General features: G+C 41.1%; 1 protein-coding gene across 1 annotated transcript in view; it reads right to left on the bottom strand.

Moving 5' to 3' along the window:
* PEAR1 (platelet endothelial aggregation receptor 1) overlaps positions 1 to 26,434 on the bottom strand; it is an 80,197-nt gene that overhangs the window by 27,874 nt on the left and 25,889 nt on the right. The window contains exons 2-4 of the mRNA XM_075844392.1: positions 10,922 to 11,035; positions 10,134 to 10,238; positions 7,496 to 7,596 (exon numbers count right to left, since the gene is read on the bottom strand). Coding sequence (XP_075700507.1) covers positions 7,496 to 7,596; positions 10,134 to 10,238; positions 10,922 to 11,034 — 319 coding nt within the window. The 5' untranslated portion in view covers position 11,035. The remainder of the gene's footprint in view (positions 1 to 7,495; positions 7,597 to 10,133; positions 10,239 to 10,921; positions 11,036 to 26,434) is intronic.

Below are 26,434 nucleotides of genomic sequence, written 5' to 3'. Positions count from 1 at the left end.
ATTCACCTTTTGGGAATGTCTCCCTCTGGTGGCCAACATAGGAAAACATTAACAATTATTATTTTATTATTATTTTATTTTTTATATTTTCTACCTTACATACATACAGCAAATTTTTTTTAAATATATTCTAAAAATAAGTCATCGTCGCATTCCAGGAGACCATTTTTTCTATCTTTCCGTCCATGGGGGCTTATATTTTTCTGAACAAGTAGTATTTTTTTAATGGCGCCGTTTTGGGGTACATTTATATAATGTATTGTATAACTTTCCTTTTCTACCATTGTTTTTTGGGTTTTGTTTAGAACGAGGTGTCGGCCGTAGAATACAACCGACACCTGCAAGTGTCATTTCATGGGAATTGTCTCGTGCCCATGACTGAAATGTAGGTTATATTGGGGGAAGTGGTTAAAGGAGCACTCCAGGCAGAGCTAAAACACTGTGTTATGCCTAATGCAGGACCTGAGGGGGTGGAGCATGACACAGGGATTGAAAGAACCTGCCGCCTCAGGCCCTGCTCTTGTACCGCCATCTTAACAATAGCTTAAAAATGAAAAAAAAGCGTTTGCTGCTCTATATCGTAGTCTGAAACTGAATGCAAGAGATTTAGAAAAACTCTCCTTGTTGCCCATAGCAACCAATCACAGCACAGGTTTCATTTTTCAAGAGCATTATAAGAAATGAAAGCTGCGCTGTGATTGGTTGCTATGGGCAACAAGGACAGATTTTCTGTTAGAATATCTGCATCCAAATTAGGAGAAGTAATGGCGGTGCCCCCGGCTGCAGCGTCTCGCGGGTGGTCTGGGATTTCTTACGTTTCTAATCCCTGAGATAGACAGTTTAATAAGGAGATTGATAAACATTGCGCGTCCCCAGCCGGAGCCGCCGGCGGAGTGGAGTAAAACGAACGCCATCTTATATCCCCAACATATATGAGGAGACATTACAAGACGGAGAATTATACACCGGTCACCTGTACATACCGAGGCGAGGCGACCACTAAACCCCATTAATGGGGCGACCACTAAATGTCAATAATCGGGCGATTACTAAACGTTATTAATGGTAGCGACCACTAAACACCATTAATGGGGCGACCACTAAACACCATTAATGGGGCGACCACTAAACACCATTAATGGGGCGACCACTAAACACCATTAATGGGGCGACCACTAAACACCATTAATGGGGCGACCACTAAACACCATTAATGGGGCGACCACTAAACACCATTAATGGGGCGACCACTAAATGTTATTAATGGGGCAACCACTAAACGTTATTAATGGGGCGACCACTAAACGTTATTAATGGGGCGACCACTAAACGTTATTAATGGGGCGACCACTAAACGTTATTAATGGGGCGACCACAAAATGTTATTAATGGGGCGACCACTAAACGTTATTAATGGGGCGACCACTAAACGTTATTAATGGGGCGACCACTAAATGTTATTAATGGGGCGACCACTAAACCTCAATAATGGGGAGACCACTAAACGTTATTAATGGGGCGACCACTAAACACCATTAATGGGGCAACCACTAAACTTTATTAATGGGGCGACCACTAAACGTTATTAATGGGGCGACCACTAAACGTTATTAATGGGGCGACCACTAAACGTTATTAATGGGGCGACCACTAAACGTTATTAATGGGGCGACCACTAAAAACCATTAATGGGGCGACCACTAAACACCATTAAAGGGGCGACCACTAAACACCATTAATGGGGCGACCACTAAACACCATTAATGGGGCGACCACTAAACACCATTAATGGGGCGACCACTAAATGTTATTAATGTGGCGACCACTAAACGTTATTAATGGGGCGACCACTAAACGTTATTAATGGGGCGACCACTAAACGTTATTAATGGGGCGACCACTAAACGTTATTAATGGGGCGACCACTAAACGTTATTAATGGGACGACCACAAAATGTTATTAATGGGGCGACCACTAAACCTCAATAATGGGGAGACCACTAAACGTTATTAATGGGGCGACCACTAAACACCATTAATGGGGCAACCACTAAACTTTATTAATGGGGCGACCACTAAACGTTATTAATGGGGCGACCACTAAACGTTATTAATGGGGCGACCACTAAACGTTATTAATGGGGCGACCACTAAACGTTATTAATGGGGCGACCACTAAACACCATTAATGGGGCGACCACTAAACACCATTAAAGGGGCGACCACTAAACACCATTAATGGGGCGACCACTAAACACCATTAATGGGGCGACCACTAAACACCATTAATGGGGCGACCACTAAATGTTATTAATGTGGCGACCACTAAACGTTATTAATGGGGCGACCACTAAACGTTATTAATGGGGCGACCACTAAACGTTATTAATGGGGCAACCACTAAACCTCAATAATGGGGCGACCACTAAACGTTATTAATGGGACGACCACAAAACGTTATTAATGGGGCGACCACTAAACTTTATTAATGGGGCGACCACTAAACGTTATTAATGGGGCGACCACTAAACTTTATTAATGGGGCGACCACTAAACGTTATTAATGGGGCGACCACTAAACGTTATTAATGGGGCGACCACTAAACGTTATTAATGGGGCGACCACTAAACCTCAATAATGGGGAGACCACTAAACGTTATTAATGGGGCGACCACTAAACGTTATTAATGGGGCGACCACTAAACTTTATTAATGGGGCGACCACTAAACGTTATTAATGGGGCAACCACTAAACGTTATTAATGGGGCGACCACTAAACGTTATTAATGGGGCGACCACTAAACACCATTAATGGGGCAACCACTAAACACCATTAATGGGGCGACCACTAAACACCATTAATGGGGCGACCACTAAACACCATTAATGGGGCGACCACTAAACACCATTAATGGTAGCGACCACTAAATGTTATTAATGGGGCGACCACTAAACGTTATTAATGGGTCGACCACTAAACGTTATTAATAGGGCGACCACTAAACGTTATTAATGGGGCGACCACTAAACGTTATTAATGGGACGACCACAAAATGTTATTAATGGGGCGACCACTAAACGTTATTAATGGGGCAACCACTAAACTTTATTAATGGGGCGACCACTAAACGTTATTAATGGGGCGACCACTAAACTTTATTAATGGGGGCGACCACTAAACGTTATTAATGGGGCGACCACTAAACGTTATTAATGGGGCGACACTAAACGTTATTAATGGGGCGACCACTAAACGTTATTAATGGGGCGACCACTAAACCTCAATAATGGGGAGACCACTAAACGTTATTAATGGGGCGACCACTAAACGTTATTAATGGGGCGACCACTAAACGTTATTAATGGGGCGACCACTAAACGTTATTAATGGGGCGACCACTAAACCTCAATAATGGGGAGACCACTAAACGTTATTAATGGGGCGACCACTAAACGTTATTAATGGGGCGACCACTAAACGTTATTAATGGGACGACCACAAAATGTTATTAATGGGGCGACCACTAAACGTTATTAATGGGGCGACCACTAAACGTTATTAATGGGGCGACCACTAAACGTTATTAATGGGGCGACCACTAAACCTCAATAATGGGGAGACCACTAAACGTTATTAATGGGGCGACCACTAAACGTTATTAATGGGGCGACCACTAAACACCATTAATGGGGTGGTCCTGCTTGTAACCCCTGGCCATGGATCCAACCCCCCAAGTCAGAAGAACCACTCAGGGCACCCATTAATATCAGTGGGCGGCAGGGGTCCTCGACAACTCTGGTGAATGAGAGGTCCATATGGCGGGATCCTCCTTTGTTGCCCTAACAATGCTCTAGTATAGGGGAATCTTTGGGACAGTCACATTTCTGGATTATCAGATATTCCAAACCACTGGACAGGTGGCGGTAAAGCCCCAACGCTATTTCCTCAGCTCCGACAAACAAATGTTGAGTTGCCGAGAGAGCTCAGCTCCAGATTATCAGGATGTCTGAACCATCACGTGCCGGATTACTGGAATCTTAATATTTCTATATAATTGGAAGCTCCTTCATCCAGAAATACGCAGAATATGAGGATCACGTGTAATAAACATCTGTGATCGGCTGTGTCCAAGGCCAAAGGGTCAGCGAGGATCAAAGCAAAACAACAAAGAGTGAGGGGAGGGGAGGCAGAAATATAATGACCGGAGGCCTGGGGACAGTCCATGTGGGCTCGGTAATGACGGCCATTTTGTTAGTCACATGACAGGACAAGGAGTTGTCTTGAGATCTCTGGAGGAGACATGAGGAGATGATTTATGAAGAATGTTTATAGTTTGGATAATAAATGTGGATTTGGGATAAAACAAGCGTCTCATTGTCCCGTTCAGAACTCCTCGCTCCCGGCAGGACTCATCTATAGAAGACGCCATGTTGGAGCTTCTGCGACCAGTGACCGTACGCTGCGCCGTGTCATCCGCTGCCTAGAAAAAACAATCACAATCCAACCGGGACGACCGGAGTCAATCATGAGGCCGGAGACAAGAAAGGAAGCCGAGAACCGCCGTGACCGAAGCCAAAAACAACATGGAGGCCGCCGAGTAATCTCCATGGAAACGCCAGTAACAAGGGCACGAAGCCAGAACACGATGGAGGTAAGAAGAAGAGACGGAGACCAGGGACAGCGAGCGCCATCTTATATCTGATGTAACAACAACTCTCAACAGTCTGAGAACTTACACTACTTCCATCAAACGTATCCTGTACCCCAAATATCAACGTGTCATTATCGTGTACCCCAAATATCAACGTGTCATTATCCTGTACCCCAAATATCAACGTGTCATTATCCTGTACCCCAAATATCAACGTGTCATTATCCTGTACCCCAAATATCAATGTGTCATTATCCTGTACCCCAAATATCAATGTGTCATTATCCTGTACCCCAAATATCAACGTGTCATTATCGTGTACCCCAAATATCAACGTGTCATTATCCTGTACCCCAAATATCAACGTGCCATTATCCTGTACCCCAAATATCAACGTGTCATTATCCTGTACCCCAAGTGTCAGTGTATCATTATCCTGTACCCCAAATATCAACATGTCATTATCCTGTACCCCAAATATCAACGTGTCATTATCCTGTACCCCAAATATCAACATGTCATTATCCTGTACCCCAAATATCAACGTGTCATTATCCTGTACCCCAAGTGTCAGTGTATCATTATCCTGTACCCTAAATATCAACGTGTCATTATCCTGTACCCCAAGTGTCAACGTGTCATTATCCTGTACCCCAAGTGTCAGTGTATCATTATCCTGTACCCCAAGTGTTAGTGTCATTATCCTGTACCCCAAGTGTCAGTGTGATTATCCTGTACCCCAAGTGTCAGTGTCATTATCCTGTTACCCCAAGTGTCAGTGTGATTATCCTGTACCCCAAGTGTCAGTGTCATTATCCTGTACCCCAAGTGTTAGTGTCATTATTCTGTACCCCAAGTGTCAGTGTAGCATTACCCTGTACCCCAAGTGTCCGCGTCTCATTATCCTGTACCCCGAGTGTCAGTGTATCATTATCCTGTACCCCAAGTGTCAGTGTCATTATCCTGTACCCCAAGTGTTAGTGTCATTATTCTGTACCCCAAGTGTCAGTGTAGCATTACCCTGTACCCCAAGTGTCCGCGTCTCATTATCCTGTACCCCAAGTGTCAGTGTGTCATTATCCTGTACCCCAAGTGTCAGTGTATCATTATCCTGTACCCCAAGTGTCAGTGTATCATTATCCTGTACCCCAAGTGTCAGTGTATCATTATCCTGTACCCCAAGTGTCCGCGTCTCATTATCCTGTACCCCAAGTGTCAGTGTCATTATCCTGTACCCCAAGTGTCAGTGTATCATTATCCTGTACCCCAAGTGTCAGTGTATCATTATCCTGTACCCCAAGTGTCCGCGTCTCATTATCCTGTACCCCAAGTGTCAGTGTGTCATTATCCTGTACCCCAAGTGTCAGTGTGTCATTATCCTGTACCCCGAGTGTCAGTGTATCATTATCCTGTACCCCAAGTGTCAGTGTTTCATTATCCTGTACCCCAAGTGTCAGTATCATTATCCTGTACCCCAAGTGTCAGTGTATCATTATCCTGTACCCCTAGTGTCAGTGTGTCATTATCCTGTACCCCAAGTGTCAGTGTATCATTATCCTGTACCCCAAGTGTCAGTATCATTATCCTGTACCCCTAGTGTCAGTGTGTCATTATCCTGTACCCCAAGTGTCAGTGTATCATTATCCTGTACCCCGAGTGTCAGTGTATCATTATCCTGTACCCCAAGTGTCAATGTGTCATTATCCTGTACCCCAAGTGTCAGTGTGTCATTACCCTGTACCCCAAGTGTCAGTGTATCATTATCCTGTACCCCAAGTGTCATTATCCTGTACCCCAAGTGTCAGTGTGTCATTATCCTGTACCCCAAGTGTCAGTGTATCATTATCATGTACCCCGAGTGTCAGTGTATCATTATCCTGTACCCCAAGTGTCAATGTGTCATTATCCTGTACCCCAAGTGTCAGTGTGTTATTACCCTGTACCCCAAGTGTCAGTGTATCATTATCCTGTACCCCAAGTGTCATTATCCTGTACCCCAAGTGTCAGTGTGTCATTATCCTGTACCCCAAGTGTCAGTGTATCATTATCCTGTACCCCGAGTGTCAGTGTATCATTATCCTGTACCCCAAGTGTCAGTGTATCATTATCCTGTACCCCAAGTGTCAGTGTGTCATTACCCTGTACCCCAAGTGTCAGTGTATTATTATCCTGTACCCCAAGTGTCAGTGTATCATTATCCTGTACCCCAAGTGTCAGTGTATCATTATCCTGTACCCCAAGTGTCAGTGTATCATTATCCTGTACCCCGAGTGTCTGTCATTATCCTGTACCCCGAGTGCCAGTGTCTTTTTCCTGCCCCCCTGGTCTCAGTATGGCTTCTAGACTCTACCCACATAACATTCCCCCTCATGTCCTGATTTCTGTGGGTTCTAGTAGAGCCGTCCGCTCACGTTCAGTCCGTACACAGAGACATCACTCCGTTTCACTTTGCGTTGGACATAGTAAGGGTTAACGTCTCCATCTGGAATGGTTCAGTCGGTTTCCCCCCTCCGGAGATACGTTTCTCCACTCCAGATGTAGCACATAGCAGAGACGTCGTCTGTACGTGGAGCAGCGTGGATTTCATGCCCTCGCTGGACGTGCGGAGCAGCTGGCGGGCGCCGGCAGTGTCACCGCGCAGAGGTCTAGGGTTCTGCTTCGGAGTCTCTGCCACGTTGACGCCGGTCACACGCTCGTGAGGGTCTCCGCTATGGGAAGGGTCTTAATAAACGTAGGGGGAACTAGACGTTGGACGCGTCACATGACCCTTGGCTGGGAGAATCGTCCTATATGGAATCATCTATGGATTGTGTAAACTCTACAGAATAAAGCTCCACTTACGAACACATTCGCCGCTGCTCTCGTAATATCCCTGGCAGCAGCGGTGCCTCTTCCTATAGTCGATCTTTACTCCGTGGCGGTAAGCTGTCCGGTACATGACCCTAAATAAAGACAAAGATATTTTATTACCCATAAGTCAATAGACAGAAGCGATTGATCAAAGAAATGCTGACCTTCTGAAACACTCTGTGCTGCTGGGGTACTAGAGTCCTTCCATTATCTATCTGTCGCCTCATCATACCATGACACAGCCCCCCAACACAATCACAGGAATGGAATGGTCACTGCCTTCCACAAGATCAGCACCTTCTCCTGAAATACTCTGTGCTGCTGGGGTACTAGAGTCCTTCCATTATCTATCTGTCGCCTCATCATACCATGACACAGCCCCCCAACACAATCACAGGAATGGAATGGTCACTGCCTTCCACAAGATCAGCACCTTCTCCTGAAATACTCTGTGCTGCTGGGGTACTAGAGTCCTTCCATTATCTATCTGTCGCCTCATCATACCATGACACAGCCCCCCAACACAATCACAGGAATGGAATGGTCACTGCCTTCCACAAGATCAGCACCTTCTCCTGAAATACTCTGTGCTGCTGGGGTACTAGAGTCCTTCCATTATCTATCTGTCGCCTCATCATACCATGACACAGCCCCCCAACACAATCACAGGAATGGAATGGTCACTGCCTTCCACAAGATCAGCACCTTCTCCTGAAATACTCTGTGCTGCTGGGGTACTAGAGTCCTTCCATTATCTATCTGTCGCCTCATCATACCATGACACAGCCCCCCAACACAATCACAGGAATGGAATGGTCACTGCCTTCCACAAGATCAGCACCTTCTCCTGAAATACTCTGTGCTGCTTATAAGTGTCCTCCTACTTGTTTCCTCCCCCTCCGCATAAAATGACACTGTCTCTGTCACGTCAAGACCTATTTTTAGTAATCCTATAAGAGGACACTGGCGCTTGAAATACTCTGTGCTGCTCTTCTCATTCCTAATATCTGAATACAGCGTCTCCTTTTTATGTTACTGACGGACAAACCAAAAAGAAAGAATAAAAACGTCATTTAATTGTGTAATGATCTAAATATCAGCAGCTCGTATGTAGGAGCGATAAATACAAGACCGACGGACGCTAAATCCTCCGTGTATTGTGAACATTTATAACGTTTATCCGGAGGGCGACAGAAGAAATCGCATCAGAGTCACGTATTCCTGGCGTCACTATGTGCAAGGAGGACGTAAGAACCGGCTGCTGCTGTATCTAAGCCTATCATGTGTGATACCGCACTGCTGAGCCGGTGTATCTAAGCCTATCATGTGTGATACTTTCTTCTGAGACAGTGTATCTAAGCCTATCATGTGTGATACTGATTGCTGAAATGCTGTAGGTCTATCATCTGTGATACTGTCTGCTGAGCCGTGTATCTAAGCCTATCATGTGTGATACTGTCTGCTGAGCTGTGTATCTAATCCTGTCATGTGTGATACTGTCTGCTGAGCTGTGTATCTAATCCTATCATGTGTGATACTGTCTGCTGAGCTGTGTATCTAATCCTATCATGTGTGCTACTGTCTGCTGAGCTGTGTATCTAATCCTATCATGTGTGATACGGTCTGCTGAGCTGTGTATCTAATCCTATCATGTGTGATACGGTCTGCTGAGCTGTGTATCTAATCCTATCATGTGTGATACTGTCTGCTGAGCTACTGTATCTAATCCTATCATGTGTGATACTGTCTGCTGAGCTGTGTATCTAATCCTATAATGTATGATACTGTCTGCTGAGCTGTGTATCTAATCCTATCATGTGTGATACTGTCTGCTGAGCTGTGTATCTAATCCTATCATGTGTGATACTGTCTGCTGAGCTGTGTATCTAATCCTATAATGTATGATACTGTCTGCTGAGCTGTGTATCTAATCCTATCATGTGTGATACTGTCTGCTGAGCTACTGTATCTAATCCTATCATGTGTGATACTGTCTGCTGAGCTGTGTATCTAATCCTATAATGTATGATACTGTCTGCTGAGCTGTGTATCTAATCCTATCATGTGTGATACTGTCTGCTGAGCCATGTATCTAATCCTATCATGTGTGATACTGTCTGTTGAGCCACTGTATCTAAGCCTATCATGTGTGATACTGTCTAATGAGCTGTTGTATCTAAGCCTATCATGTGTGATACTGTCTGCTGAGCTGTTGTATCTAAGCCCATCATGTGTGATACTGTCTGCTGAGCTGTTGTATCTAAGCCTATCATGTGTGATACTGATTGCTGAAATGCTGTAGGTCTATCATGAAAGACATGAAAGTGATTGGTGGGGATCCTGCCGCAGGTGTCCCTAGTGATTCCAGGAACGAGGGATCCGGTCCCTGTTCTCAATCCAAAGATGAGCTACTGAGTTACTTCCATTCACTTTAGTGGAGAGGGATTGTACGTCTGACCACCTCCACACATAGCAAGGAAAACGGGACCCCCTCATTCTCTTCATCGACTGGGGTCCCTGTGATCAGACCCCACCAATAACATAATACTTTAGTTGAGTTCACATTATTCCCAGACTCATAATGAATAATAAGCTAATAATAGTCACTCGATCTTATGGAGTTACTCACTTCGGAGGAGTGCATGTCTTGAAGTAGTTCCACGTACTGTCACAGGTGTCCGCAGCTGATTGGCTGTAAGGGTGGGCATAGGATTCCTTCACCGCTGTCGTGTAGCTGTTAAGGACAATGACGTTTCCATAAGCCAGGCTTACATGTGAATGATATTTGCATTTGGTAATTTAGAACTCATTAAAAGGGATAATATGAGATATTTTTCCAAAATAGACATACTATAGACATTCTCCTACTAATGATACAAATGGATTTAATATTACTATAAGTGGCTTCAAAGAAGAGTTATAGCATTTCAAAGATCAATATTTTGCCAGATCTATTGTTCGATACTGGTGGCGCTGTTTCATTGATGTCTATAGAAAAATTGGTCAAAGCTACAGTGGTGGATGGTGGTATTGCAAGTAAAAATATTTCTAGAAGATTTAAAGGGGAAAACACTTAATAGGATTGTATGGGTTCTAGATACAGCACCGCTCTTTTCCATGTGCTTAGTCTGGTACTGCAACTCATTCAAATGAATAGAGGGGGGGGGTCTGTATTCTACTTTGTCTAGGCCTAACCTTAGCCTAGTGACCTTATGATGCAATTGATCAGGGATCACTGGATACATACACATTTTGTGAAGCTACAGACATGAAACTAGAAGCCGGATACAGGAAGATGACAGCGGCCGGCTGTTTCCTCTCCAGGCAGTGATAGCCCTGGGCTCGCCGTACATTGGATCTATAGATTGTGACCAACACATACGCAGAATTGGAAAAACGTCTTCTCTTTAATGTTACCTTTCCCAGTAGCTGCAGACATTGGGGCCATTGACTTTCAGAGATGTGCCAGTCTGTATGCCCAGCAACCACAGTAGACCTGGCATCATAGGGGGCACCCACAGCGACTTCATTCTGTAAAAGAATAGATTTCACATTGGAGCCTTCCAAATACTCAGAATTGAAAAGCGACCAATCAGATTGGAGCCGCTCCATAAACACAGGAAATCAGCCAATAGAAAACAGGAAGTGGATCGGCCGGAGGATGTTTTGTCGCTGAGGACAGACGCGTTTTGGGCACATGGAACAATTGGCATTGACTCAAAAATATATCATGGAAAGCAATGCGGACCCTCAATACCAGGATATCCATTTAGTGTCGGCATCCTATGCTTAGGACTTTGGGGGTGCACTAATAAAAACGTCTTACCGTAAAATACGGCGTTTGCATTGCTAAATCGTGGGCTGTCATGTGGACGTTACCACCTAGTGTGCGAAGGTTATAACTATGGGGGGGAAATCTACAACAGATTGACAGACAAGGCCCCATGCACACGACCGTATTCTTCATCCATCCGTAAATACGCATCCGTAGTCATTTATAGGCATCCGTAAATCACCCGCATATACGGAAGGATGTTCGTAAATACGGTCCGTAGTGCATCTGTATTTACAGATCCGCAAAAAAGCCAGGGAGGAATCCTGGGTAATCGCCTGGCGTCGCAATGCAACGCTTCCGTAATTACGGTTGGCTACGGATGCACATCCGTAGCCGTCCGTAATTACGGAAGCGCCCATAGACTTCTATGGAGAGTCCGTGCCGTAATTACGGACAAAAAAAAAAGGAAATGTTCTATCATTTCTACAACACGGACACCCATCCGTAAAAGTACGGAGAGGTTTTTCATAGCCCATAGAAATGAATGGGTCCGTAATTACGGATGAAAAATACGGTCCTGTGCATTGGGGCTGATATTGATGTTTTTTTCTTAGGAGAGACCATGTTTATCCAAGCGGTGGGGGTCTGACTCCCGGCTACCCCGCCGATCAGCTGCATGAAGGGGTTGCGGTGCTCCCTTTTATTGCTTACTCAGGTACAGTGCCGTACATTTGGTTGTGGCTGTGCTTGGTACTGCAGCTCATTCTTCCGCTTCATGCAGCTGATTGGCAGGTATGGGAGGAGTCAGAACTCTACTGATCAGCTATTGATCGCATATGCAGGATCTGAGGGGGCGGAGCATGACACACACGGCCAAAAAACTCCAAAAAGTTTTCCCAGAGTCTACGTATATACCTTTTAGTTAGGCACTAAAGTATACAAGAAAAAAGAGCATATTCCTTCTATCCAATAAACATACCATAGTTAAAATAAACAGGAGAAGAAGTCTGGGGGCGTCTTATAAAGTCGGATTTCCCAGGACTCTCTGCAAATTTCAAAGCCTGTGAATGGGTTTAATGAATTCCAGAGGGAATCTTGATTTACTTAAAGGGCCATTACACTTTATTCCTTTCTCAAACCGATCCAGGAATTTGGCCAAGGCTTTTCTGAGCTGATCAAGTTTGACGAGAGATTGTTAGTCTGTGATCTGGAACGCATGTGTTTTGGATGCCGTGACCACCCAGAGCAGCAATCACTGTTCCGCCTGAACAAGGCAGTTACTTCAATCCCCAGGACAATGGAAGGTGGGAGGCAGTCAGGGGGTCTTAGGGTTGGGAAAAGAATTCTGGGCTTGGTTCTTGCATCTAGTTTTTTCATATGTGTTGGATTTGTGCCTATAGCTTCCAGAGATACAATAAGGAGTGGAGGGCAGGACAGTGAGCGGGGGCGGACAACAGTCCATCAAAAGCAGAGCTGCTGACCCTGCAATTTTCTGTGCTGCATCCTGAATTGTAACCCTTGTCTGACTTCCCCTGCTTGTTTACTGACGACGTGTCTGAGATTATATGTATACACATACACATAAATCCATATACACACACGAAAACATAAATACACATACACACACATTAAGACATACACACAAATACACACACACTGCCTTCTGAGATGTATATATTTGAGTTGTGTTTATGAATATAACTACTTTAATACTGCCCCCTATATACAAGAATATAACTACTATAATACTGCCCCCTATATACAAGAATATAACTACTATAATACTGCCCCCTATATACAAGAATATAACTACTATAATACTGCCACCTATATACAAGAATATAACTACGATATTACTGCTCTTTATATACAAGAATATAACTACTATAATACTGCCCCGATATACAAGAATATAACTACTATAATACTGCCACATATATACAAGAATATAACTACTATAACACTGCCCCTATATACACGAATATAACTACTATAATACTGCTCCTATATACAAGAATATAACTACCATAATACTGCTCCCTATATACAAGAATATAACTACTATAATACTGCCCCGATATACAAGAATATAACTACTATAATACTGCCCCTATATACACGAATATAACTACTATAAGGGTATGTGCACACACACTAATTACGTCCGTAATTGACGGACGTATTTCGGCCGCAAGTCCCGGACCGAACTCAGTGCAGGGAGCCGGGCTCCTAGCATCATACATATGTACGATGCTAGGAGCCCCTGCCTCTCCGTGGAACTACTGTCCCGTACTGAAAACATGATTACAGTACGGGACAGTTGTCCTGCAGAGAGGCAGGGACTCCTAGCATCGTATATAACTATGATGCTAGGAGCCCGGCTCCCTGCACTATGTTCGGTCCGGTACTTGCGGCCGAAATACGTCCGTAAATTACGGACGTAATTAGTGTGTGTGCACATACCCTAATACTGCTCCTATATACAAGAATATAACTACCATAATACTGCTCCCTATATACAAGAATATAACTACTATAATACTCCCCCTATATACAAGAATATAACTATTATAATATGGCCCCTATATACAGGAATATAACTACTATAATACTGCCCCTATATACAAGAATATAACTACTATAATATGGCCCCTATATACAGGAATATAACTACTATAATACTGCCCCCTATATACAAGAATATAACTATTATAATATGGCCCCTATATACAGGAATATAACTACTATAATACTGCCCCTATATACAAGAATATAACTACTATAATACTGCCCCCTATATACAAGAATATAACTACTATAATACTGCCCTTATATACAAGAATATAACTACTATAATACTGCCCCCTATATACAAGAATATAACTATTATAATACTGCCCCTATATACAAGAATATAACTACTATAATACTGCCCCTATATATAAGAATATAACTACTATAATACTGCTCCTATATACAAGAATATAACTACTATAATACTGCCCCTATATACAAGAATATAACTACTATAATACTGCTCCTATATACAAGAATATAACTACTATAATACTGCCCCTATATACAAGAATATAACTACTATAATACTGCCCCTATATACACGAATATAACTACTATAATACTGCTCCTATATACAAGAATATAACTACCATAATACTGCTCCCTATATACAAGAATATAACTACTATAATACTCCCCCTATATACAAGAATATAACTATTATAATATGGCCCCTATATACAGGAATATAACTACTATAATACTGCCCCTATATACAAGAATATAACTACTATAATATGGCCCCTATATACAGGAATATAACTACTATAATACTGCCCCCTATATACAAGAATATAACTATTATAATATGGCCCCTATATACAGGAATATAACTACCATAATACTGCCCCTATATACAAGAATATAACTACTATAATACTGCCCCCTATATACAAGAATATAACTACTATAATACTGCCCTTATATACAAGAATATAACTACTATAATACTGCCCCCTATATACAAGAATATAACTATTATAATACTGCCCCTATATACAAGAATATAACTACTATAATACTGCCCCTATATATAAGAATATAACTACTATAATACTGCTCCTATATACAAGAATATAACTACTATAATACTGCCCCTATATACAAGAATATAACTACTATAATACTGCTCCTATATACAAGAATATAACTACTATAATACTGCCCCTATATACAAGAATATAACTACTGTAATACTGCCCCTATATACAAGAATATAACTACTATAATACTGCCCCCTATATACAAGAATATAACTACTATAATACTGCCCCTATATACAAGAATATAACTACTATAATACTGCCCCTATATACAAGAATTTAACTACTATAATACTGCCCCTATATACAAGAATATAACTACTATAATACTGCCCCCTATATACAAGAATATAACCACTATAATACTGCCCCTATATACAAGAATATAACTACTATAATACTGCTCCTATATACAAGAATATAACTACTATAATACTGCCCCCTATATACAAGAATATAACTACTATAATACTGCCCCTATATACAAGAATATAACTACTATAATACTGCCCCTATATACAAGAATATAACTACTATAATACTGCCCCTATATATAAGAATATAACTACTATAATACTGCTCCTATATACAAGAATATAACTACTATAATACTGCCCCTATATACAAGAATATAACTACTATAATACTGCTCCTATATACAAGAATATAACTACTATAATACTGCCCCTATATACAAGAATATAACTACTGTAATACTGCCCCTATATACAAGAATATAACTACTATAATACTGCCCCCTATATACAAGAATATAACTACTATAATACTGCCCCTATATACAAGAATATAACTACTATAATACTGCCCCTATATACAAGAATTTAACTACTATAATACTGCCCCTATATACAAGAATATAACTACTATAATACTGCCCCCTATATACAAGAATATAACCACTATAATACTGCCCCTATATACAAGAATATAACTACTATAATACTGCTCCTATATACAAGAATATAACTACTATAATACTGCCCCCTATATACAAGAATATAACTACTATAATACTGCCCCTATATACAAGAATATAACTACTATAATACTGCTGCCTATATACAAGAATATAACTACTATAATACTGCCCCTATATACAAGAATATAACTACTATAATACTGCCCCTATATACAAGAATATAACTACTATAATACTGCCCCCTATATACAAGAATATAACTACTATAATACTGCCCCTATATACAAGAACATAACTACTATAATACTGCCCCCTATATACAAGAATATCACTACTATAATACTGCTCCTATATACAAGAATATATCTACTATAATACTGCCCCCTATATACAAGAATATAACTACTATAATACTGCCCCCTATATACAAGACTATAACTACTATAATACTGCTCCTATATACAAGAATATAACTACTATAATACTGCTCCTATATACAAGAATATAACTACTATAATACTGCCCCTATATACAAGAATATTACTACTATAATACTGCCCCCCTATATACAAGAATATAACTACTATAATACTGCCCCTATATACAAGAATATAACTACTATAATACTGCCCCTATATACAAGAATATAACTACTATAATACTGCCCCTATATACAAGAATATAACTACTATAATACTGCCCCCTATATACAAGAATATAACTACTATAATACTGCCCCCTATATACAAGAATATAACTACTATAATACTGCCCCTATATACAAGAACATAACTACTATAATACTGCCCCCTATATACAAGAATATCACTACTATAATACTGCTCCTATATACAAGAATATATCTACTATAATACTACCCCCCTATATACAAGAATATAACTACTATAATACTGCCCCTATATACAAGAATATTACTACTATAATACTGCCCCCCTATATACAAGAATATAACTACTATAATACTGCCCCTATATACAAGAATATAACTACTATAATACTGCCCCTATATACAAGAATATAACTACTATAATACTGCCCCTATATACAAGAATATAACTACTATAATACTGCTCCTATATACAAGAATATAGCTACTATAATACTGCCCCCTATATACACGAATATAACTACTATAATACTTCCCCCTATATACAAGAATATAACGACTATAATACTGCTCCTATATACAAGAATATAACCACTATAATACTGCTCCTATATACACGAATATAACTACTATAATACTGCCCCCTATATACAAGAATATAACTACTATAATACTGCTCCTATATACAAGAATATAACTATTATAATACTCCCCCTATATACAAGAATATAACTACTATAATACTGTCCCCTATATACACGAATATAACTACTATAATACTGCCCCCTATATACAAGAATATAACTACTAGAATACTGCTCCCTATATACAAGAATATAACTACTATAATACTGCCCCTATATACAAGAATATAACTACTATAATACTGATCCTATATACAAGAATATAACTACTATAATACTGCCCCTATATACAAGAATATAACTACTATAATACTGCCTCCTATATACAGGAATATAACTACTATAATACTGCTCCTATATACAAGAATATAACTACTATAATACTGCCCCTATATACAAGAATATAACTACTATAATACTACTCCCTATATACAAGAATATAACTACTATAATACTGCCCCTATATACAAGAATATAACCACTATAATACTACTCCCTATATACAAGAATATAACTATTATAATACTCCCCCTATATACAAGAATATAACTACTATAATACTGCTCCTATATACAAGAATATAACTATTATAATACTCCCCCTATATACAAGAATATAACTACTATAATACTGCTCCTATATACAAGAATATAACTACTATAATACTGCTCCTATATACAAGAATATAACTACTATAATACTGCCCCTATATACAAGAATATAACTACTATAATACTGCCCCCTATATACAAGAATATAACTACTATAATACTGCCCCCTATATACAAGAATATAACTACTATAATACTGCTCCTATATACAAGAATATAACTACTATAATACTGCTCCTATATACAAGAATATAAGTACTATAATACTGCTCCTATATACAAGAATATAACTACTATAATACTGCCCCTATATACAAGAATATAACTACTATAATACTGCCCCCTATATACAAGAATATAGCTACTATAATACTGCCCCTATATACAAGAATATAACTACTATAATACTGCTCCTATATACAAGAATACAACTACTATAATACTGCCCCTATGTGCAAGAATATAACTACTATAATACTGCACCCTATATACAAGAATATAACTACTATAATACTGCCCCTATGTACAAGAATATAACTACTATAATACTGCCCCATATACAAGAATATAACTACTATATTACTGCTCCTATATACAAGAATACAACTACTATAATACTGCTCCTATATACAAGAATATAACTACTATAATACTGCTCCTATATACAAGAATATAACTACTATAATACTGCTCCCTATATACAAGAATATAACTACTATAATACTGCCTCCTATATACAAGAATATAACTACTATAATACTGCTCCTATATACAAGAATAGAACTACTATAATACTGCCCCTATATACAAGAATATAACTACTATAATACTGCTCCTATATACAAGAATATAACTACTATAATACTGCCTCTATATACAAGAATATAACTACTATAATACTGCTCCTATATACAAGAATATAACTACTATAATACTGCCCCCTATATACACGAATATAACTACTAGATGGATAAAAATGTATAGATGTTCAAACTGGAGGATGAAACTGAGGTTTAATACATTTTCCACCCCTCAGTAATCAGGGTATAATTCTTATTAGGAGGTGCTGACATCACACGAGCGTGTGCGTTTTGCGCACGCAAAAAACGCGGCGTTTTGCGTGCACAATAGTCACTTGACAGCTGCGTGTGGCAGCAGCATATGGTGCGCGGCTGCGTGCTTTTCGCGCAGCCGCCATCATTATGACACTCCGTTTGGATGTTTGTAAACAGAAAAGCACGTGGTGATTTTCTGTTTTCATTCATACTTTTCACAGCTGTTGCGCGAATCACGCGCGTCACACAGAAGTGCTTCCGTGTGCCATGCGTGGTTTTCACGCACCCATTGACTTCAATGGGTGCGTGATGCGCGAAATTCGCACAAAGAACGGACATGTCCATAGACTAATATAGGTCCGTGCGAGGTGCGTGAAAATCACACGCGTTGCACGGACATATATCACGTTCGTCTGAATAAGTGCTTAGCGTCTCCCAGAATATCTCGTTGTTCTTTTGTTCCATGTAACCCTTTATTTGCTTGCAGCAGTTAATAAATGTGCCTGATATAAGGTCACATCTCATTATATAACACAGCAGCTTATAAAAATAAACATCCGTTTCGATGGGCACTGGAAAGAATGAGTGTGAACGATCAAAATCGAGTCACGGAAACTTTTAATCCGCAGCCGGATTTTTCTATACAGAGTTTTGGCCCGGTCCCGTACTTGTTATGACAGATTGTTTTGGAAGAAAGTTGGACATTGTGTGGGGGAAAAAAAAACAATGGACACTGAAGTGAATGGAAATATCTGTACAATAGAGCGGATACAGCGCGGTGTGTAAACGGTATAAGCTATCGTTCTACACCCGAGGTCCACCACACCAGCAGTGAAGTACATGAGTTGTTTCATCTCCATGGACTCATCGTAAATGTTTCAGTATATTCTGGACAGTAAGGAAGCCGTTTTACTCCATTTACTTGTAATTTGGGTGAAATTATTGTTAAGTTATTTGGCCCTTTAACAGCTGATGACATCACAAGTGCAATTAGTCCCACTAAGATGGCATAGCTGCAGTGATGACGTCGTACGCGTGGTGACTTAATAAATGGCTAGTTTATTGATATTGTCTCCATCACCACGTTAAGGTCAATAGGAAGTGATGACGTCACAATTTTGTGTTATGACATCACAGGTTTGATGACGTCACACACCTTGTGATACCAAATGAGGAGATGACATAGCTGGGTTTCAATTGGCAAGAGTTGTTGTAGTTGACCTCACCGGCTACAATATCATGTTTGCAAAAGAGGGGAGGGTGTCTCGCCACTGTGACGGAGATGCTCCAGTCATGTTGTTTATGTCTCCAAAGTGGTTGTCACTTTTCATCTCTGACATAGAGTGATAAGGAACAAGGCATTTCCCGGGCTACGTGAAGTTTGCCTTGGAGTAAAGAATGGTGGTGGTTCTGAAATTCAGGACCATAAAGAAGCATTTAAGGGCAAATTTTCGAAACCTCCACAAATGTTGCTCTTCCCTGTAGATGTTGATTACATTCATGTATGAACTGTACGGGTGTAAATTCTCTTTAAGACTTGCCAGTCCACTGAAATTCATGGACGTCGTCAGCAATCCATCATCGATTACGGAACATCTGCCAAATGCAACGTTTTCCCTGAACGGTGTTCGTCAGGATTAGCCGGATCCACTTGGAGTGCGGAAGAGAAGTTCTGGATTTCATTAAGGTTTCTGAATGAAGAACGTCCCCTCGTTGCTCTTTCGTTCCGTGCAGGAAATAGACTCTTCCAGGATTTTATTACAACCACTTCTAGTGTGGGAATCGGTGGTTTTAATCATAATATGTCACCATAATTCATCTCTACGTCTCCGGCACCAGATGGGTAATGTCTACCATTGACATTGATACATCTATAGCGTCCATATGGTGGTTTATCCCTATATAAAGTCATCACACACATTGGACTGGACTTATGAAGAAGAGTGCAGACAAAAAAAAAGGTGCTGCCAAGAATAGACTGGGCTACCAGACGCAATAACGGGGCCCAGCCATTACAAGTCCCATGTGGTCCACGAGGGAAGCAGACCACCTTCTACTGGCGATGCAAGTGATCGCATGATGAGATCTATCAGATCCGATCATTCTTGGACCTACTGTAAAGTAGGCTGAGTTTATACTGTGCGATGGTGGCACTGTTGAATTTTTAGCCAAACCTAGAATCAGATACTAAAGAGGGACATATCAGGGGGTATTAAGTCTACTTCTCATGCAGCAACCATACCAAAAATGTTCCCAACCTGTTGACCACTATCTCTACAATTCTAGAGGGTTTGTTTAGCTATAATGGGCTCAATGGTTTCTGTTCCCTTAAAAAAATAAAAATCTATGTAGACCAATGTCCCAGTGATTAAACCATATCTCCTTATGGTCCCTTATTAGAAGGACATGTAAACAGAAGCTTCTCCTCCATAGACTTCATACCGTTACAGCCTCTGGTGATCCATTACTTTTCTATGTTGCACCAATCCTATATGTCCCAACACATTTCCACCACTAAGGGGGTCTGCATTTGTATGTAGGTCTCCAAAATTACCTGGATCTGTGGGGGGAAGGAGGACCCATGGAATGAAATCTTCTATCGTGCGGCTATCTTTGAGATCATTATAATGGGAGGTCCACTTCAACCCATCTAGTCGTCCATCTGAGTGGGAAGAAAATCTGGACCAAGTCCTTGGTCCTCCTAACTTCTTAATTCAACTATTACCCGCTTTTATAGTCTTTCAAGAAGCGGGAAAACTCCCAACTAGGCCATGACTTCACTATTTCAATGTACTTTTCTTTATATAGCACATCACTTATGGTCTCCACCGATGGAGTTTCGGACAGACCTTGCCTCTAGCAGAGGTCACAAGAGCAAAGCAACCAGATGTTTGGTGTAGGAGGTGATGATTCAGCTCCTTGAGAGATGGAATAATATATAGTGGCCAGTTATTAGAGTTATGAGACTCTCCAGGAAAAAAAATATTCGAAGACCAGCAACACATGGAAGAGGTTAGTGAATTTTTGAAGTAATTTAGTTATCAGGCCTGAGGTCTACATGCATACCGTGGAGGTGAAGCCCTTTGGCCTTCATTTTCTGGACTCCATGCCGTTGGGATGATGAGATGACAACATTGTCTGGCTTCCAGTAGCGCAGTCATACTTATTACTTTTCATTTTTAGGATCTCATAGACATTGAGCCCGTTGACCCTCCCTTCTGTTCAGCACAGTCATGATGAACTTTTTGAAACCACAAGAGACTGAAGCATCTGGTCTCGCTCCTCATGTTTACTGCAAGTAATGCAATAAATAATTTGTATTCAAGGTCACAATTTGTGTATTCCGGAGAAGGAACTTTGTGTGAGAGTGATAATAAAACCACAGATTGGGCAAAGGTTACTTACCTGGTCAGTATTAAAGGAGAACCCCTACAATGGCCATATGAAAAGTCCTTCAGAACAGAAGCTAGGACAACACTACCGTTCGTGACCCCTGTAGGTTTGGTGTTATCTTTTGTATGGCACCAAGTCCTAAAGGCTGTTCTTCAAGGCCGTTAGGAGAACATTGACTCCAAAGACGTTGTGATAACACTATACCACCAGGGCACATGAATGGAAGTGTTGTCATTGAGAAAGTCTGTGAAACATGGTGCTAATATTAGGGTCCACACCAAAGAACTGGATATCCTGAGCTACAGTAAGAAACAGGGACTGGAGCTGTAAACCACTCAATCCCAGTGACTGTGCACTAAACCACTGAACACCAGGGACCACGGGAATAGACTTTGTAGATCACCAAAACAGTGCTCCTCCCAGACCAGGATTGTAGACTACCTGACACCAAGGAAGGAAAAACTAAAGAAATGGACATTAAAATCTGGGTTATTGCACCACTAGACAACAGGTAATGGGGCATCAAACCAATGGAACTGTGGACTAGAAGGACCACATACTGAGCACCAGGGACTGGACATTAGGGGCTTTGACACAAAAGTATAGTACATAAGGGACTGGGGAATGAAACCTCTATAAAACAAGGAATAAGGGACCACTAGACACCAGGAACTAGGGCTCAGAACCACTGGACACCAGGGACTAGGACTCTGTTCTACTGTACACAAGAAACTAGACACAAAGGACTGACAAGCTAAAGTACTAGACACCAGGGACTCTGGCACCAAATTTTAGGACAATAAACCACTGGACACCTGGGTCTTAGACTTTAAACCACTTAACCCCAGTGAGAAGGGCACTGAACCTATGGACACCAGGGACTAGGACTCCGGACTATTGGACACAAGGGACTGGACACAAAAGGACTGAGGAGCTAAAGCACTAGACATAAGAGATTTTGGCACCAAGTCTTAAGACATTAAACCACTGGACACCTGGGAGAAGGGCACTGGACACCAGGCACTACACATATTCATAATCAAGAACAGTCAGGATTTTACCAGCTTTGTCCTTGGCTCCAAAACATCTGGTCCCCAATGGAACAATCCCTCCTTGATATACTAAGAAAACTTTTTTTTTCATTTCCTTTGTTATAAATAATGAAAGTGGAATCAAAAGAAACAAGGTAGACTAAACATTGCCATCTCAGAAGTGAAGCAGGACTAGAAAAGCCTTGAATGATAGGAATGAAGAGACTTCGATGAATCACATGTCTATAAATACACAATGAGTAAAGATCCATAGCGCCCAAGAGAGGGCCCGGGGCCGGTATATAGGAAAAGTAAGCGGGGGATGGGTCAGATGTATATAACAAGGTTTCTAGGTCACTCTCTAGCTGCGTGTTCCCTATCAAAAAGTCAACTCCGGGGGCCCTCAGCCTCGTCAAATGTACTGAAAAATTAACATAGTCTGAAAAATACTGCAAATCCTCCTGGTATATAGAAGGTGGAAGACTGAAATATAAGAATAAGATGTGAGTCGGGGGGATTAGTGACTTTTAGCTCTTAAAGGGGCCCCCAATTTGGTGTAAGAAAAAGTCGAAACATTGTACAATGAAAATTTCAGTAACTTTCTAATATACATTGTGTTTCACAAAAACTGTCCTGGACTAGTCCTGCTCACACAGCTGCAGTATGTTACAGTGTATCTGGCTAGGTAGTCAGGACAGGAGAGAGAGTTTTACATCTGCTGTGTTTCACCCACAGACGGATACAATGTAGGAAAGCCTACCGATAGTCCAAAATTTTTGCTAGGCCCTGGGCGCGTCATGGGTCAAGAGAACTTAGGGCTGCAGGAATTGGACCAGTAGGATCATAATTGGTAATAATAGTAGGGAAAAAGGGATGGGAGGAAACCTCCAGCTCACCAGCTTCACACTCCTGTGTTCGATATCGCCCGGATCAACCGCGACGGCTCACGGCAGGAAACAGTGGCAAGAAAGAAAAAGATCCAGCGATGTATGGTATAAGTGGGGGAAACTCCGTTTCCACTTTATTGGAAAAAATTATACCGACATACAAACAATCCAACGGAGTGACGGAAAACACCAGGAGGAGAACAAGGTGGTTAAAAATGGCAAGAAAAGGATCATAATTGTCATTGCACCCACCGGATAATACTCCCACCCCTCCCAAAAAAGTGGAAAAACTCCAGCAGCAAGTTCTCTGCACCAGTCAACTATAGATTTGGTTGTCCTCTGCTGGAGCGGTGGTGGATGGGTCATCTGGAGAACCACGGGCATAGATAAGGGGGTTGGCGTTGGCAGTGCCTTAGGTGCTGGATGCCAACATTTCACTCTCCCCTTGTGAAGCTTGAGGAGGAGGCCAACAAACTTCTCTGGAGGATCCTCAAGTGGGCCAGTCCAGCCCCATGACCTCCATTTTTAATTTCCCCTTTGTTGTGTAGACCGAACCATTTTCCAAGTTACTCCTCTGGTGTCCTATAAATATTAGTAGGGCTTATTATTATAGGGGAGATTGACGTGGGCCCGTCGGATCGAGCAACCTATGGGCGTAACTCAGTTGGATTCTGTAGAACGTCTCAATTAAAAGCAGATGTTCTGTAATGATCGGCCACACGGTTGGCTCCGCTTTCTTCTTGTGTCAGCCATTTGGCGCACACGCTTGGCCAGGAGCTGAGGTTGGTTTTCAGCCGTATTTCATACAAAAAGGAAACCGGAATAAACATCCACCCTAATAAAGAAGTCTGTGTAGGGGACACGTCTGGTGGACGACACCAGAGCCGACAAGCTGAGCATCGCTGTGAGTGACATTGGTTGGATAAAGGTCGGTACTCCCATTTCTTATAGGTATTCATTCAACCTCCATTCTGCTTAATCAAGAAGCTCGCCCCCTGCTGTTGTTTTTTTGTCACACAAGTTTTACACAAGTTTTATACACAGTGACTCCACCAGCAGAAACGTGAGTGCAGCTCTGGAGTATAATATAGGATGTAACTCAGGATAAGTAATGTAATGTATGTATACAGTGACTCCACCAGCAGAATAGTGAGTACAGCTCTGGAGTATAATACAGGATGTAACTCAGGATCAGTACAGGATAAGTAATGTAATGTATGTACACAGTGACTCCACCAGCAGAAGTGTGAGTGCAGCTCTGGAGTATAATATAGGATGTAACTCAGGATAAGTACAGGATAAGTAATGTTATGTATGTACACAGTGACTCCACCAGCAGAATAGTGAGTGCAGCTCTGGAGTATAATACATGATATAACTCAGGATCAGTACAGGATAAGTAATATAATGTATGTACACAGTGACTCCACCAGCAGAATAGTGAGTGCAGCTCTGGAGTATAATACAGGATGTAACTCAGGATCAGTACAGGATATGTAATGTAATGTATGTACACAGTGACTCCACCAGCAGAATAGTGAGTGTAGCTCTGGAGTATAATACAAATATAACTCAGGATCAGTACAGGATAAGTAATGTAATGTATGTACACAGTGACTCCACCAGCAGAATAGTGAGTGTAGCTCTGGAGTATAATACATGATATAACTCAGCATCAGTACAGGATAAGTAATGTAATGTATGTACACAGTGACTCCACCAGCAGAATAGTGAGTGCAGCTTTGGAGTATAATACAGGATGTAACTCAGGATCAGTACAGGATAAGTAATGTAATGTATGTACACAGTGACTCCACTAGCAGAATAGGGAGTGCGGCTCTGGAGTATAATACAGGATGTAACTCAGGATCAGTACAGGATAAGTAATGTAATGTATGTACACAGTGAATCCACCAGCAGAAACGTGAGTGCAGCTCTGGAGTATAATACAGGATGTAACTCAGGATCAGTAATGTAATGTATGTACACAGTGACTCCACCAGCAGAATAGTGAGTGTAGCTCTGGAGTATAATACATGATATAACTCAGGATCAGTACAGGATAAGTAATGTAATGTATGTACACAGTGACTCCACCAGCAGAATAGTGAGTGCAGCTCTGGAGTATAATATAGGATGTAACCCAGGATCAGTACAGGATAAGTAATGTAATGTATGTACACAGTGACTCCACCAGCAGAATAGTGAGTGCAGCTCTGGAGTATAATACAGGATGTAACTCAGGATCAGTACAGGATATGTAATGTAATGTATGTACACAGTGACTCCACCAGCAGAATAGTGAGTGTAGCTCTGGAGTATAATACATGATATAACTCAGGATCA

This window comes from Rhinoderma darwinii, chromosome 12 (assembly GCF_050947455.1).
Source record: "Rhinoderma darwinii isolate aRhiDar2 chromosome 12, aRhiDar2.hap1, whole genome shotgun sequence".
NCBI lineage: Eukaryota > Metazoa > Chordata > Amphibia > Anura > Rhinodermatidae > Rhinoderma > Rhinoderma darwinii.
The sequence above is the reverse complement of the archived record's forward strand: the minus strand, read 5'-3'. Positions and strand labels throughout refer to the sequence as shown.